The sequence below is a fragment of the Diorhabda sublineata genome, chromosome 10 (genome assembly GCF_026230105.1).
Source record: "Diorhabda sublineata isolate icDioSubl1.1 chromosome 10, icDioSubl1.1, whole genome shotgun sequence".
Lineage (NCBI taxonomy): Eukaryota > Metazoa > Arthropoda > Insecta > Coleoptera > Chrysomelidae > Diorhabda > Diorhabda sublineata.
In genome coordinates, this window is record NC_079483.1 from 9,433,314 (window position 1) to 9,450,547 (window position 17,234).

At 33.4% G+C, this 17,234-nt stretch overlaps 1 protein-coding gene across 2 annotated transcripts in view; it reads right to left on the reverse strand.

Annotated features, from left to right (window-relative positions):
• Window positions 1-17,234, reverse strand: part of LOC130449645 (low-density lipoprotein receptor-related protein 4) — a 61,515-nt gene that overhangs the window by 11,819 nt on the left and 32,462 nt on the right. Inside the window, exons 18-25 of one of the 2 annotated variants that reach the window (XM_056787592.1) lie at window positions 15,013-15,296; window positions 14,519-14,815; window positions 14,167-14,360; window positions 12,486-12,633; window positions 10,996-11,324; window positions 10,283-10,898; window positions 3,967-4,222; window positions 3,265-3,641 (exon numbers count right to left, since the gene is read on the reverse strand). In XM_056787592.1, coding sequence (XP_056643570.1) covers window positions 3,265-3,641; window positions 3,967-4,222; window positions 10,283-10,898; window positions 10,996-11,324; window positions 12,486-12,633; window positions 14,167-14,360; window positions 14,519-14,815; window positions 15,013-15,296 — 2,501 coding nt within the window. Of the gene's footprint in view, window positions 1-3,025; window positions 3,642-3,966; window positions 4,223-10,282; window positions 10,899-10,995; window positions 11,325-12,485; window positions 12,634-14,166; window positions 14,361-14,518; window positions 14,816-15,012; window positions 15,297-17,234 lie in introns of those variants that run through there. The other variant, XM_056787593.1, reaches the window with a different exon arrangement.

Below are 17,234 nucleotides of genomic sequence, written 5' to 3' on the forward strand. Positions count from 1 at the left end.
ATATTCTATAAGTTTTCCAATGCTTGTCTTCTTGAACTATGTTTTCATGTTTTTTTGAAATATATTTTTTACTGAGTTCGCTACTCAAGTTTCGAGATATGGCAACACTGATGCAAATATGTCAAATCTGTCATTGTCATTTTAATAGTGAACGTATTCAGAACGTGTTGTCATATGATATTGCATGAACATTCGACTGTCAAAACCAATTTGACAATCGATTGTTGCAAAGATATGCAAACACCAATCGACTGTTAGAGAACAATAAACTCGGATGTCTGGTGTCCAGCTGGTGTTTGAAATATTGGTCGCTTTAGGTGACTTCTCGAGGAAAATATAAACAACCAAGCCAAACCAAACACTGCCATACAAGAAAGAATATAAAGTGGTAATTTAGTTTAATTTTCGAACGTGAAATAACTGAAAAACATATTATTAACCAGAAGAACAAAGTTATAAAGTCGGGACTCTAACAAGGGCAATCGTAAGGCGGTTAATTTTAGGTGTTGACACACAAAAAGACCAGGAATCGATTAAATCCTTGGTAAAGAAAACTGTGTCCGATTCAATAAAGCCCAGAGATTGGAATGATTTGGCCACATTCAAAGAAAGCGGATGTCTAAGAGAATCATAAATGCCAAAATATACATAAAGACGCAGACGCCTTTTCAAATGGACTTAGTTAGTTAGAGTTAGTAAACACTTACAAACAATAGAGAGGAATTGTCAAGAAGAGCTGTAGTACCAATCAATAAGGGATGTTCACTTTTACCATCAACCAGGTGTATCAATCATTGTTTTTCCATAATATTCTATTCGATCTAAAGTTTGCAACAAGTAAATCCCAAAAGTATCTTGTCAAAAACACTTTTTTTTATCAATATAGTCACCTTTTAGGGAAAAAATTTAATCCAAGTCTTTGTTTTTAAATAGAATTCAACCTCTACAACAACTTCTTCATCGTCGAGTGTCAAATCTCTTTATCTGGAGCACTCATTTGGGGTCTATAAAGAGCCAGTAATCTTTGGGTACTGTATGTGACAAATATACTGCTTGGACCATCAATTTGTTTAATCTAAGCACGATTTTTTCAGTACTTCGTCTTGATAAAATTGATTTTTAGTAATTTCCATTCGAGAAGTTCTGTTTGTCAGATGAATCCTGTAAAAACTAATTTTCTATTTATTCAGCACCACGTCTCCTCCATTTCAAAATAGAATTCAACCTCTACAACAACTTCTTCATCGTCGAGTGTCAAATCTCTTTATCTGGAGCACTCATTTGGGGTCTATAAAGAGCCAGTAATCTTTGGGGACTGTATGTGACAAATATACTGCTCGGTCCATCAATTCGTTTAATCTCAGCACGATTTTTTCAGTACTTCGTCTTGATAAAATTGATTTTTAGTAATTTCCATTCGAGAAGTTCTGTTTGTCAGATGAATCCTGTAAAAACTAATTTCCTATTTATTCAGCACCACGTCTTCTCCATTTCAAAATAGAATTCAACCTCTACAACAACTTCTTCATCGTCGAGTGTCAAATCTCTTTATCTGGAGCACTCATTTGGGGTCTATAAAGAGCCAGTAATCTTTGGGGACTGCATGTGACAAATATACTGCTCGGTCCATCAATTCGTTTAATCTAAGCACGATTTTTTCAGTACTTCGTCTTGATAAAATTGATTTTTAGTAATTTCCATTCGAGAAGTTCTGTTTGTCAGATAAATCCTGTAAAAACTAATTTTCTATTTATTCAGCACCACGTCTTCTCCATTTCAAAATAGAATTCAATCTCTACAACAACTTCTTCATCGTCGGGTGTCAAATCTCTTTATCTGGAGCACTCATTTGGGGTCTATAAAGAGCCAGTAATCTTTGGGGACTGTATGTGACAAATATACTGCTCGGTCCATCAATTCGTTTAATCTCAGCACGATTTTTTCAGTACTTCGTCTTGATAAAATTGATTTTTAGTAATTTCCATTCGAGAAGTTCTGTTTGTCAGATGAATCCTGTAAAAACTAATTTCCTATTTATTCAGCACCACGTCTTCTCCATTTCAAAATAGAATTCAACCTCTACAACAACTTCTTCATCGTCGAGTGTCAAATCTCTTTATCTGGAGCACTCATTTGGGGTCTATAAAGAGCCAGTAATCTTTGGGGACTGCATGTGACAAATATACTGCTCGGTCCATCAATTCGTTTAATCTAAGCACGATTTTTTCAGTACTTCGTCTTGATAAAATTGATTTTTAGTAATTTCCATTCGAGAAGTTCTGTTTGTCAGATAAATCCTGTAAAAACTAATTTTCTATTTATTCAGCACCACGTCTTCTCCATTTCAAAATAGAATTCAATCTCTACAACAACTTCTTCATCGTCGGGTGTCAAATCTCTTTATCTGGAGCACTCATTTGGGGTCTATAAAGAGCCAGTAATCTTTGGGGACTGTATGTGACAAATATACTGCTCGGTCCATCAATTCGTTTAATCTCAGCACGATTTTTTCAGTACTTCGTCTTGATAAAATTGATTTTTAGTAATTTCCATTCGAGAAGTTCTGTTTGTCAGATGAATCCTGTAAAAACTAATTTTCTATTTATTCAGCACCACGTCTTCTCCATTTCAAAATAGAATTCAATCTCTACAACAACTTCTTCATCGTCGGGTGTCAAATCTCTTTATCTGGAGCACTCATTTGGGGTCTATAAAGAGCCAGTAATCTTTGGGGACTGTATGTGACAAATATACTGCTCGGTCCATCAATTCGTTTAATCTCAGCACGATTTTTTCAGTACTTCGTCTTGATAAAATTGATTTTTAGTAATTTCCATTCGAGAAGTTCTGTTTGTCAGATGAATCCTGTAAAAACTAATTTTCTATTTATTCAGCACCACGTCTCCTCCATTTCAAACTAGAGTTCAACCTCTACAACAACTTCTTCGTCAAATTCCGAATCTCTTTCATTGGAACATTTGTTCGAGCTGTACAATGATACAACAATCACTGGGAGTCGGATCAGGAGAATATACTGGGTGGTACATCAATTTGGATGCCGTAACGTTGCCAGCTGATGTTTGAGATTTTGTTTGCTTTGGATGACTTCCACCAGCTATTATCCTCTGTAGCCGTAGACCTTTTTAATTTGTGAGTGCAGTAATTAATCAATTTATAGTCCAGATCCTGGACTTATTCATTCATGTAGTTTGCTAATTATCATTTTTTTTGTTATTGAGTTAAAAGAAATGGTAAAAAACTCACCTGTGTCTTGTCGTACTTCAATCTTTTCCAAATAAACTTCCCATTATTCGGTGCTGATGCTGAATCATTATTCGGTGAATAATAATTTGGATTCGAAAAACTTCTACTCGTACCGTAAACATATTTACTTTTCCCCCTTCTTATCAATAAAAACGCAACTAAAGCAACACATACTAGTATTATAAATATCATGGGTACTAGTGTCATTATGTAGAACAAATTCGAATGTCCTAATGATCTGTACGAATCGTCGACGTCGTCTTCGAATTTCGAATCGAGGTTAGGAAACAATTCTTCGTCGTAGTCTATTCGTTCTTCTTCTATATCACATTTCGAACTACCGGGAGGGCATTTTAGGGGGACTACGTAGTTCGATACTGAAAGAAACATCAATATTCATACAAAATTATTTCAATAAACAGAGTGAAACAATTATAAACGAAGTTTAACTTGATAAACACACTTTTTTTATTGTTTTAGTACCAAATATCTTCAAAAAACGCGAAAAAATAAAATCTTTCAGTTAAAATCACAGAAAAAATGCATACTACAAATTCTGCACCCACTGAAATGCTATTCCGGTTATTATTGGGTCCCCTGGAGCGTTTATTAATAAACAAAATATTTACAAGACACGAAACATCAACATAACCTCATTGTTTTCCGTTGATACCCATTTGTATCTAGGCTAAATTAACTTACCTGTTTTGCAAGTAGGATCGAATTTATCTGGGCAACCACAAGTATAATTCTTAAGTCTAAAAAGGCATAGGTGCGTACATCCTCCGTTATCGACGGCACAAGGATTCCAACCTTGTTGTCGTTTACCAGTTACCATAGTTATACCCATAGCCGCATCCAATTGAGGTCTAATTATAACCGTATCTTTACCGGTGGTTTTTTCGGCACGTTTTACGGTTTTCTGTAACCAATCTGTCCAGTAAATATACTCTTCGTGCTAAAAAAATTAGATGTAAATCAACTTGAAGGCTAAAAAGTGTAGTTTCTAAGTAAAATGTGACAAAAAGATCAATATAGGTTGAGTACCTTACTGAAAGTGGTTTAAATTATGTCCTAAATATAAATATCAGTTTCCAGAAGAATTCTACCAAGGGAAAAGTGACATAGAGAGAGAAAGCATACAAAAAATGACATTTGACATTTTGGGTATTTCATCCAGCACAAGCGCCTCTAATGCATAGAGATATTACCATAAAGTAGGCATGCATCAACGCGCATGCGCCATTAGACAGAGACAGCAATACATAAATTATTCTCTCTCTCTCTTTCTATCGGCCAGACGCTCCCACTTGTATGGGCGCCTATAGCATGCCTACTCTATCTGTAATATCTCTATGCTCTAATGGCAAACATAAACACGATTACTGATGGGACTGTCAGTAGATATATATAATCGGTTATATGTCTCAATTATCTTTTCAGTCATCGATTAGAATGTTAAATTCTTCATTTGTGTTGCTTGATGCTAATGGAAATAGATATTTGTCACTATGAAAATAGAAAAGTTGAAAAACCGTTGTACCAATTTCCGAGGAAACTATTATGATGAATGAATTGAGTTTGGTTGGAAACCTTATTAGAACAAGACCAAATTTATAGTAGAATTCGATTAATTGAACTTCAAGCTTCTTCTAAGGCCATCAGAAGAAAAATAGTTCAGAAGGAAAGCATAGAAAAATTGAAAAACCCTTGTACCAATTTCCGAGGAAACTATTATGATGAATGAATTGAGTTTGGTTGGAAACCTTATTAGAACAAGACAAAATTTATGGTAAAATTCGATTAATTGAACTTCAAGCTTCTTCTAAGGCCATCAGAAGAAAAATCGTTCAGAAGGAAACCATAGAAAAGTTGAAAAACCCTTGTACCACTTTCCGAGGAAACCATTATGATGAATGAATTGAGTTTGGTTGAAAACCTTATTAGAACAAGACCAAATTTATAGTAGAATTCGATTAATTGAACTTCAAGCTTCTTCTAAGGCCATCAGAAGAAAAATCGTTCAGAAGGAAACCATAGAAAAGTTGAAAAACCCTTGTACCACTTTCCGAGGAAACCATTATGATGAATGAATTGAGTTTGGTTGAAAACCTTATTAGAACAAGACCAAATTTATAGTAGAAGTCGATTAATTGAACTTCAAGCTTCTTCTAAGGCCATCAGAAGAAAAATCGTTCAGAAGGAAAGCATAGAAAAGTTGAAAAACCCTTGTACCACTTTCCGAGGAAACCATTATGATGAATGAATTGAGTTTGGTTGAAAACCTTATTAGAACAAGACCAAATTTATAATAGAAGTCGATTAATTGAACTTCAAGCTTCTTCTAAGGCCATCAGAAGAAAAATAGTTCAGAAGGAAAGCATAGAAAAGTTAAAAAACCCTTGTACCATTTTCCGAGGAAACTATTATGATGAATAAATTGAATTTGGTTGAAAACCTCATTAGAACAAGACCAAATTCATGTTATAATTCGATTAATTGAACTTCATGCTGCTTCTACGACCACCAAAAGGAAAATCGTTCAGAAGGAAAGCATAGAAAAGTTGAAAAACCCTTGTACCACTTTTCGAGGAAATAATAATGATGAATAAATTGAGTTTGGTTGGAAACCTTATTAGAACAAGACCAAATTTATAGTAGAAGTCGATTAATTGAACTTCAAGCTTCTTCTAAGGCCATCAGAAGAAAAATCGTTCAGAAGGAAAGCATAGAAAAGTTGAAAAACCCTTGTACCACTTTCCGAGGAAACCATTATGATGAATGAATTGAGTTTGGTTGAAAACCTTATTAGAACAAGACCAAATTTATAGTAGAAGTCGATTAATTGAACTTCAAGCTTCTTCTAAGGCCATCAGAAGAAAAATCGTTCAGAAGGAAACCATAGAAAAGTTGAAAAACCCTTGTACCACTTTCCGAGGAAACCATTATGATGAATGAATTGAGTTTGGTTGAAAACCTTATTAGAACAAGACCAAAGTTATGGTAGAATTCGATTAATTGAACTTCAAGCTTCTTCTAAGGCCATCAGAAGAAAAATCGTTCAGAAGGAAAGCATAGAAAAGTTGAAAAACCCTTGTACCACTTTCCGAGGAAACTATTATGATGAATAAATTGAATTTGGTTGAAAACCTCATTAGAACAAGACCAAATTCATGTTATAATTCGATTAATTGAACTTCATGCTGCTTCTACGACCACCAAAAGGAAAATCGTTCAGAAGGAAAGCATAGAAAAGTTGAAAAACCCTTGTACCACTTTTCGAGGAAACTATTATGATGAATAAATTGAGTTTGGTTGAAAACCTCATTAGAACAAGACCAAATTTATGTTAGAATTCGATTAATTGAACTTCAAGCTGCTTCTAAGGCCATCAGAAGAAAAATCGTTCAGAAGGAAACCATAGAAAAGTTGAAAAACCCTTGTACCACTTTCCGAGGAAACCATTATGATGAATGAATTGAGTTTGGTTGAAAACCTTATTAGAACAAGACCAAAGTTATGGTAGAATTCGATTAATTGAACTTCAAGCTTCTTCTAAGGCCATCAGAAGAAAAATCGTTCAGAAGGAAACCATAGAAAAGTTGAAAAACCCTTGTACCACTTTCCGAGGAAACCATTATGATGAATGAATTGAGTTTGGTTGAAAACCTTATTAGAACAAGACCAAAGTTATGGTAGAATTCGATTAATTGAACTTCAAGCTTCTTCTAAGGCCATCAGAAGAAAAATCGTTCAGAAGGAAAGCATAGAAAAGTTGAAAAACCCTTGTACCACTTTCCGAGGAAACTATTATGATGAATAAATTGAATTTGGTTGAAAACCTCATTAGAACAAGACCAAATTCATGTTATAATTCGATTAATTGAACTTCATGCTGCTTCTACGACCACCAAAAGGAAAATCGTTCAGAAGGAAAGCATAGAAAAGTTGAAAAACCCTTGTACCACTTTTCGAGGAAACTATTATGATGAATAAATTGAGTTTGGTTGGAAACCTTATTAGAACAAGACCAAATTTATAGTATAAGTCGATTAATTGAACTTCAAGCTTCTTCTAAGGCCATCAGAAGAAAAATCGTTCAGAAGGAAAGCATAGAAAAGTTGAAAAACCCTTGTACCACTTTCCGAGGAAACCATTATGATGAATGAATTGAGTTTGGTTGAAAACCTTATTAGAACAAGACCAAAGTTATGGTAGAATTCGATTAATTGAACTTCAAGCTTCTTCTAAGGCCATCAGAAGAAAAATCGTTCAGAAGGAAAGCATAGAAAAGTTGAAAAACCCTTGTACCACTTTCCGAGGAAACTATTATGATGAATAAATTGAATTTGGTTGAAAACCTCATTAGAACAAGACCAAATTCATGTTATAATTCGATTAATTGAACTTCATGCTGCTTCTACGACCACCAAAAGGAAAATCGTTCAGAAGGAAAGCATAGAAAAGTTGAAAAACCCTTGTACCACTTTTCGAGGAAACTACTATGATGAATAAATTGAATTTGGTTGAAAACCTCATTAGAACAAGACCAAATTTATGTTAGAATTCGATTAATTGAACTTCAAGCTGCTTCTAAGGCCATCAGAAGAAAAATCGTTCAGAAGGAAAGCATTGAAAAGTTGAAAAACCCTTGTACCACTTTCCGAGGAAACTACTATGATGAATAAATTGAATTTGGTTGAAAACCTCATTAGAACAAGACCAAATTTATGTTAGAATTCGATTAATTGAACTTCATGCTGCTTCTACGACCACCAAAAGGAAAATCGTTCAGAAGGAAAGCATAGAAAAGTTGAAAAACCCTTGTACCACTTTTCGAGGAAACTATTATGATGAATAAATTGAGTTTGGTTGGAAACCTTATTAGAACAAGACCAAATTTATAGTATAAGTCGATTAATTGAACTTCAAGCTTCTTCTAAGGCCATCAGAAGAAAAATCGTTCAGAAGGAAAGCATAGAAAAGTTGAAAAACCCTTGTACCACTTTCCGAGGAAACCATTATGATGAATGAATTGAGTTTGGTTGAAAACCTTATTAGAACAAGACCAAAGTTATGGTAGAATTCGATTAATTGAACTTCAAGCTTCTTCTAAGGCCATCAGAAGAAAAATCGTTCAGAAGGAAAGCATAGAAAAGTTGAAAAACCCTTGTACCACTTTCCGAGGAAACTATTATGATGAATAAATTGAATTTGGTTGAAAACCTCATTAGAACAAGACCAAATTCATGTTATAATTCGATTAATTGAACTTTATGCTGCTTCTACGACCACCAAAAGGAAAATCGTTCAGAAGGAAAGCATAGAAAAGTTGAAAAACCCTTGTACCACTTTTCGAGGAAACTACTATGATGAATAAATTGAATTTGGTTGAAAACCTCATTAGAACAAGACCAAATTTATGTTAGAATTCGATTAATTGAACTTCAAGCTGCTTCTAAGGCCATCAGAAGAAAAATCGTTCAGAAGGAAAGCATTGAAAAGTTGAAAAACCCTTGTACCACTTTCCGAGGAAACTACTATGATGAATAAATTGAATTTGGTTGAAAACCTCATTAGAACAAGACCAAATTTATGTTAGAATTCGATTAATTGAACTTCATGCTGCTTCTACGACCACCAAAAGGAAAATCGTTCAGAAGGAAAGCATAGAAAAGTTGAAAAACCCTTGTACCACTTTTCGAGGAAACTATTATGATGAATAAATTGAGTTTGGTTGGAAACCTTATTAGAACAAGACCAAATTTATAGTATAAGTCGATTAATTGAACTTCAAGCTTCTTCTAAGGCCATCAGAAGAAAAATCGTTCAGAAGGAAAGCATAGAAAAGTTGAAAAACCCTTGTACCACTTTCCGAGGAAACCATTATGATGAATGAATTGAGTTTGGTTGAAAACCTTATTAGAACAAGACCAAAGTTATGGTAGAATTCGATTAATTGAACTTCAAGCTTCTTCTAAGGCCATCAGAAGAAAAATCGTTCAGAAGGAAAGCATAGAAAAGTTGAAAAACCCTTGTACCACTTTCCGAGGAAACTATTATGATGAATAAATTGAATTTGGTTGAAAACCTCATTAGAACAAGACCAAATTCATGTTATAATTCGATTAATTGAACTTCATGCTGCTTCTACGACCACCAAAAGGAAAATCGTTCAGAAGGAAAGCATAGAAAAGTTGAAAAACCCTTGTACCACTTTTCGAGGAAACTACTATGATGAATGAATTGAGTTTGGTTGGAAACCTTATTAGAACAAGACCAAATTTATGTTAGAATTCGATTAATTGAACTTCAAGCTGCTTCTAAGGCCATCAGAAGAAAAATCGTTCAGAAGGAAAGCATTGAAAAGTTGAAAAACCCTTGTACCACTTTCCGAGGAAACTACTATGATGAATAAATTGAATTTGGTTGAAGACCTTATTAGAACAAGACCAAATTTATGGTATAATTCGATTAATTGAATTTCAAGCTGCTTCTAAGGCTATCAGAAGAAAAATTGTTCAGAAGGAAAGCATAGAAAAGTTGAAAAATCCGTGTACCACTTTCCGAGGAAACTATTATGATGAATAAATTGAATTTGGTTGAAAACCTCATTAGAACAAGAACAAATTTATGGTAGAATTCGATTAATAGAATTTCAAATTGCTTCTAAGGCCATCAGAAGAAAAATGTTTCAAAAGGAATGCATAGAAAAGTTGAAATCAAATAGCTCCTATGGTCAACTTATTCACCAGATCTAACTGCCCTGCTACTACTGGTTGTTTTTAAACATGAAAAGGAAAGAAATAAAAGTATATGTCAAGACCAAAGCAAAATCGTTCAAAACGAAGGCGTAGAAAAATTGGAAAATTCTTGTAACACTATCTGAGGATGAATAAATGAAATTTGGCGAAAAAATTTATCGAGTACTTATTGATAGATGTGATTCGGTATGTAGGGCGGAAAAACCTGTCAAAAATATTTATTTTCCTGTACTGAAAAATCGATAAACACTCACTTGCGTTAACGAAAAAGGATGCGTCGATTGAACGCTAATCATAACTCTGTTATTTCCATGTAAATCGGTCGTTTCGATTTTTTCCTCGTTTAGTTTCGCATCGATCCAATAAAGTCTCTTCTTAACGTAATCGATGACGAGACCGATGGGAAAATTCAACTGCGAATGAACCAAATTTTTCCTATTGGAACCATCCAAATGGGCCCTTTCAATTTTCGGTATACCCCAATCGGTCCAAAATATAAATCCCTTTTTAGGATACACCACTATCGATCTGGGATCGTGCAAATAATCTTTTATCACAGTTTTTCTATGGTTCCCGTCTAATCTGGCGACTTCTATAATTTTATTGCCGGTATTTGTCCAATATATGTTGTTGGCTATCCAATCTACCGCCAATCCGTCAGGGGACGACAAATTTTTGCTGACTAATATTTTTATGTCCGATAAATTATACATCGATACGCTAGCTATAACGTTTTTTTCTATATCCGTGTAAAAATATAACTTTTTCTCCCAATGGAAATCGACGTCTATCGCGTTTTCTATTTCATCTACCGGTAAAGTTACGTCCCAAGCGTCGTTCGTATCCAAACTGACTTGACTTAATGCGTATCTAGAACAAATAATAAGAAAATAACGATAAATAAAGTCAAGTTAACCTCAAAAAAAGTTTTAACCTCAAAAAAAGTTAACCTAAAAAAATATCATACCTCGTCGCGATGAGTAGAAAAGTTTCTGGTATCGGTTCGCACTGTTTATCATCAGTTTTCGTTTTACTCAAACCGGTCGGACATGCGCATGTAAATGAAACGGGATTTCTCAAACATAAATGAGAGCAACCGCCATTCTTGTTACCGCAAGCGTTTTCGGCGGTATTGTCGCTTTGAACCGACCTGACGTCCATTAAACCCTCCAATTTATCTCTGATAATAGTCTTGTCTTTGCCGGTGTTTTTATCGGCTCGATGTAAAGATCTCGTTTGCCAATCCGTCCAATATATGTGATTACCGACGACGACGAGACCATAAGGATGAGGAACCTAAGAAATAACAAATTTAAAAGCGAATAAAATCTATCGAAATAAAATTTTATCCACAATCACTGTCATTTGACAACAAAAATGACTCGTGGCGATGCTTTCATTTAACGGAGGAGGTCCTTTTTGGTCCTAATCGCTTGGAAATCTTTTTGATCGCCCTAACTCTAGAACTTGAAGGCTTTCTAGTCGTTGCTGACCTTAAAATAAGACCTCTATCTCAAATTCTAAGGTTTTCTTCCATGTTTTCACAAAATTTGGACAACTTCAGAGAATATGTATCATAGTTTCTTTTTTTATTTGACAGAACCAGGAATCTGAATCGATAACATTTTCTGTGCTTTGCATTCTCCTTGTCACTCTTGCCACCAACTCTAGGGACTTCATTTAGCGTCGCTGACCTTAAAACATGATCTCTACGTCAAATTCTAAGGTTCTCTTCCATGTAGTAACAAGACCTTGACAGTTTCAGATGATAATCATCATCGTTTCTTCCTTCATTTCTCAGAACCAGGAATCTTGCTCGATAACATTATTTGTGCTTTGCATTCCACTTGTCATTATTGCCATCAGCTATAGGGACCTCTTCGAGTGTCGCTGACCTTGAAACAAGGCCTATAGGTCAAATTCTAAGGTTCTCTTTCATGTAGTAACAAGACCTTGACAGTTGCAGAGGATAATCATCATCGTTTCTCCTTTTATTGCACTGCTCTCAACTCTAGGGACCTCTTTGAGGGTCGCTGACCTTAAATAAAGAACTCTAGGTCAAATTCTAAGGTTCTCTTCCATGTAGTAACAAGACTTTGACAGTTGCAGATGAGAATCAACATAATTTCTCCTTTTATTGCACTGCTCTCAGCTCTAGGGACCTCTTTGAGGATTGCTGACCTATAAACAAGACTGGAGTATTTCAACTGACAAGTTCTTGGGTTTTCTCTCTTATGAAGGTTTTAGTACTGTCTGTGTACTTTCTCTAGAGCTTGAGGGAAGTGAGGGTCTTGTAAGCAGTTGACTGGCTGCAAACTTGGCCAGTAGATAATTTTGCATACAATTTTTAGATCTTTAGAGAAGAATTAGGCTCTTTCTTCACAGATCCTTGGCGAATCTTTCTTAATAAAGTGATTGTGGTTAAAAACACTATTATACAGTGGAAAACAAAATTACCGCAGTTAAAATTTTTTTTCTATCTTTTCCGCTTAGGTTACTGGATTCTATGGTGTTCAATTTTCCATCGTTCCAATAAAGACGACTATCTGGACGATCTATTGCCAATCCATTAGGCCAATTGAGATCATCAGATATCAGAACTTTCCTAGAATCATGAAAATTTCAAGTTATAACTTCAAAAAAAAAACAAAATAGGTTGGGGACTTGGGTTGGGTTGAAATTTTAGAAAGATAATGAGCCTCTAGTCTTTTGGGTCATCTAATTATGAAATTTTGCTACCTTATACAGAGTGTTTTACGAAATACAGCCGAGTTTATTAACATAAAGGTTATTAGAAATAATTAGTAGTTCAAATGTACAACATCATTATAAATCAAACACTCAGTATATAAGCAAGTATTTCGAAAAAATCACTCTTTTGGGTCATCTAATTATAAAATTTCACAACCTTATACACAGTGTTTCACTAGATATAACCGATTTCATTAGCATAAACGTTATTAGAAACAGTTAGTAGTTCAAATGTACAACGTCATTTGAAACATTAAATTTATTGAAAGGAATTAGTAGTTCAAATGAATAGGGTGCTTTAAAACGTTGTTATTACAAAGAATCAGTAGTTCAAATATACAAGGTGAATTAAAACATTCGTTCCATAGAAACTTGACATTATACCGATAATTTTATCATTATAAATCAAACACCCAGTATATAAACAACTTTTGGGTCATCTAATTATAAAATTTCACAACCTTATATACAGTGTTTCACTAGATATAACCGATTTCATTAGCATAAACGTTATTAGAAACAGTTAGTAGTTCAAATGTACAACGTCATTTGAAACATTAAATTTATTGAAAGGAATTAGTAGTTCAAATGAATAGGGTGCTTTAAAACGTTGTTATTACAAAGAATCAGTAGTTCAAATATACAAGGTGAATTAAAACATTCGTTCCATAGAAACTTGACATTATACCGATAATTTTATCATTATAAATCAAACACCCAGTATATAAACAACTTTTGGGTCATCTAATTATAAAATTTCACAACCTTATATACAGTGTTTCACTAGATATAACCGATTTCATTAGCATAAACGTTATTAGAAACAGTTAGTAGTTCAAATGTACAACGTCATTTGAAACATTAAATTTATTGAAAGGAATTAGTAGTTCAAATGAATAGGGTGCTTTAAAACGTTGTTATTACAAAGAATCAGTAGTTCAAATATACAAGGTGAATTAAAACATTCGTTCCATAGAAACTTGACATTATACCGATAATTTTATCATTATAAATCAAACACCCAGTATATAAACAACTTTTGGGTCATCTAATTATAAAATTTCACAACCTTATACACAGTGTTTCACAAGATATAACCGATTTCATTAGCATTAACGTTATTAGAAATAATTAGTAGTTCAAATATATAACGTCATTTAAAACATTGAAGTTATTGGAAAGAATTGGTAGTTCAAACGTACAAGATGATTTAAAACATTCGTTCTCATAATAAATCAAACACCTAGTATATAATAAACTATTTTAAACAAATTATTCTTAATATTTATGCAATTTTGCCAACTTATACCGAGTGTTTTACAAGATATGGCCAATTTTATTAGCATAACAGTTATTAGAATAGTATTTGTAGTTCAAAAGTACTTACCGTTGAGTACCGTCCATGTATGCAACTTCTATTTTACCTTTTTCCCCCCAATCGGACCAAAACATAAGCCCGTGATGATAATGTAGAGTAATCGCTCTGGGATTAACCAAATTTCTATGAAATAAAACTTTCCTGTGCTTTCCGTCTAGTTCCGCCACTTCTATGCTGTTTCTTTCGCCATCCGTCCAATATATCTGCAAAAAATTCATTCACATAACAAATAAAGTTGATAATTCTTCCAATATTATGATTTAACCAAAATATTGGGCTATTTGAGTTAGTAGTGACAATTTTTTTTTTTAATAAATTAAGATATAAATGGTTATTAAATTTTAATTGGAATGCCACGAACCTTTCTACCAGCCGAGTCTACTGCTATACCATCAGGTGATTCCATTTCGTGCATTATGATAACATCTATATTTTTTCCGTCAGGTGTAGCTTTTCGAATAACATCCTCAGCTGTATCGGTCCAGTAGATGTCACCGGTTTTTCTATCCACGTCAACTGATGTAACTAATTTGAGTCTCGGAAAAGGTAATACCACGTCTGCCATGTAAGGTACATCAAGAGATATCTGTCGGATGTCCATTCGGTGGGCGAAAATTAGATAATTGACTGGACCTTTTTCACATGTTAAACCGTCACCCTGAAATTATCATCAAATTCTCCTAGACCCTCAAAATAGTTCTAATTGTCTAGTTTTTACTTTATTATCTAGCTCCTAACCTAATCTAACCTAATCTAACCTAACCTAATCTATTCTAACCTAACCTAACCTAATCTAACCTAACCTAACCTAATCTAACCTAACCTACAGCTCTTAAGGAATATACATTCACTCACCCCTAATTTTATCCCTATAGGACATCCACAAGAATGTCCTTTGGGTCTTAGGAAGCAGAGGTGGGAACAACCACCGTTATTAACACCGCAAGAAGTTTTCAAATTTTTTCTATTTCTATGGAACACACGAACGTCCATTAAATCGTTCATGCTGTTGGATAAAACCGTACGATTTTTACCGGTGAATTTATTCGCTCTTTCAATATTTTGTGTTTCCCAATCTGTCCAATAGATGTGGTCACCGTAAACGTCGAGACCGAAGGGATGGGGTACATTGTTTCCGTCTGATAAAAAAAAAAGAAAAGTCAAATTATCGTAGAGTTAATAGGGTGATTTAAAACGTTGTAATTACAAATAATTGGTAGTTCAAATGTACATGGTGAATTAAAACATTTGTTCCATAGAAACTTGACATTATACCGATAATTTTCTCATTATAAATCAAACACCCAGTATATAAACAAGTATTTCGAAAAAATCAATTACTTGGGTCATTTAATTATGAAATTTTGCTACCTTATACAAAATGTTTTACGAAATACAGCCGAGTTTATTAGCATTAACGTTATTAGATAGAATTAGTAGTTCAATTGTACAACGTCATTTAAAACATTAAAGTTATTGGTAAGAATTGGTAGTTCAAATGAATAGAGTGATTTAAAACGTAATTACAAAGAATTAGTAGTTCAAATGTTCAAAGTGAATTAAAACAATCGTTCCTTAGAAACTTGACATTATACGGATAATTTTCTCATTATAAATCAAACACCCTCTATATAAACAAGTATTTCGAAAAAATCAATCATTTGGGTCATCTAATTATGAAATTTTGCTACCCTAAACAGAGTGTTTTACGAAATACAGCCGAGTTTATTAGCATTAACGTTATTAGATAGAATTAGTAGTTCAATTGTACAACGTCATTTAAAACATTAAAGTTATTGGTAAGAATTGGTAGTTCAAATGAATAGGGTGATTTAAAACGTAATTACAAAGAATTAGTAGTTCAAAGTGAATTAAAACAATCGTTCCTTAGAAACTTGACATTATACGGATAATTTTCTCATTATAAATCAAACACCCTCTATATAAACAAGTATTTCGAAAAAATCAATCATTTGGGTCATCTAATTATGAAATTTTGCTACCCTATACAGAGTGTTTTACGAAATACAGCCGAGTTTATTAGCATTAACGTTATTAGATAGAATTAGTAGTTCAATTGTACAACGTCATTTAAAACATTAAAGTTATTGGTAAGAATTGGTAGTTCAAATGAATAGGGTGATTTAAAACGTAATTACAAAGAATTAGTAGTTCAAATGTTCAAAGTGAATTAAAACAATCGTTCCTTAGAAACTTGACATTATACGGATAATTTTCTCATTATAAATCAAACACCCTCTATATAAACAAGTATTTCGAAAAAATCAATCATTTGGGTCATCTAATTATGAAATTTTGCTACCCTATACAGAGTGTTTTACGAAATACAGCCGAGTTTATTAGCATTAACGTTATTAGATAGAATTAGTAGTTCAATTGTACAACGTCATTTAAAACATTAAAGTTATTGGTAAGAATTGGTAGTTCAAATGAATAGGGTGATTTAAAACGTAATTACAAAGAATTAGTAGTTCAAATGTTCAAAGTGAATTAAAACAATCGTTCCTTAGAAACTTGACATTATACGGATAATTTTCTCATTATAAATCAAACACCCTCTATATAAACAAGTATTTCGAAAAAATCAATCATTTGGGTCATCTAATTATGAAATTTTGCTACCCTATACAGAGTGTTTTACGAAATACAGCCGAGTTTATTAGCATTAACGTTATTAGATAGAATTAGTAGTTCAATTGTACAACGTCATTTAAAACATTAAAGTTATTGGTAAGAATTGGTAGTTCAAATGAATAGGGTGATTTAAAACGTAATTACAAAGAATTAGTAGTTCAAATGTTCAAAGTGAATTAAAACAATCGTTCCTTAGAAACTTGACATTATACGGATAATTTTCTCATTATAAATCAAACACCCTCTATATAAACAAGTATTTCGAAAAAATCAATCATTTGGGTCATCTAATTATGAAATTTTGCTACCCTATACAGAGTGTTTTACGAAATACAGCCGAGTTTATTAGCATTAACGTTATTAGATAGAATTAGTAGTTAGTTCAATTGTACAACGTCATTTAAAACATTAAAGTTATTGGT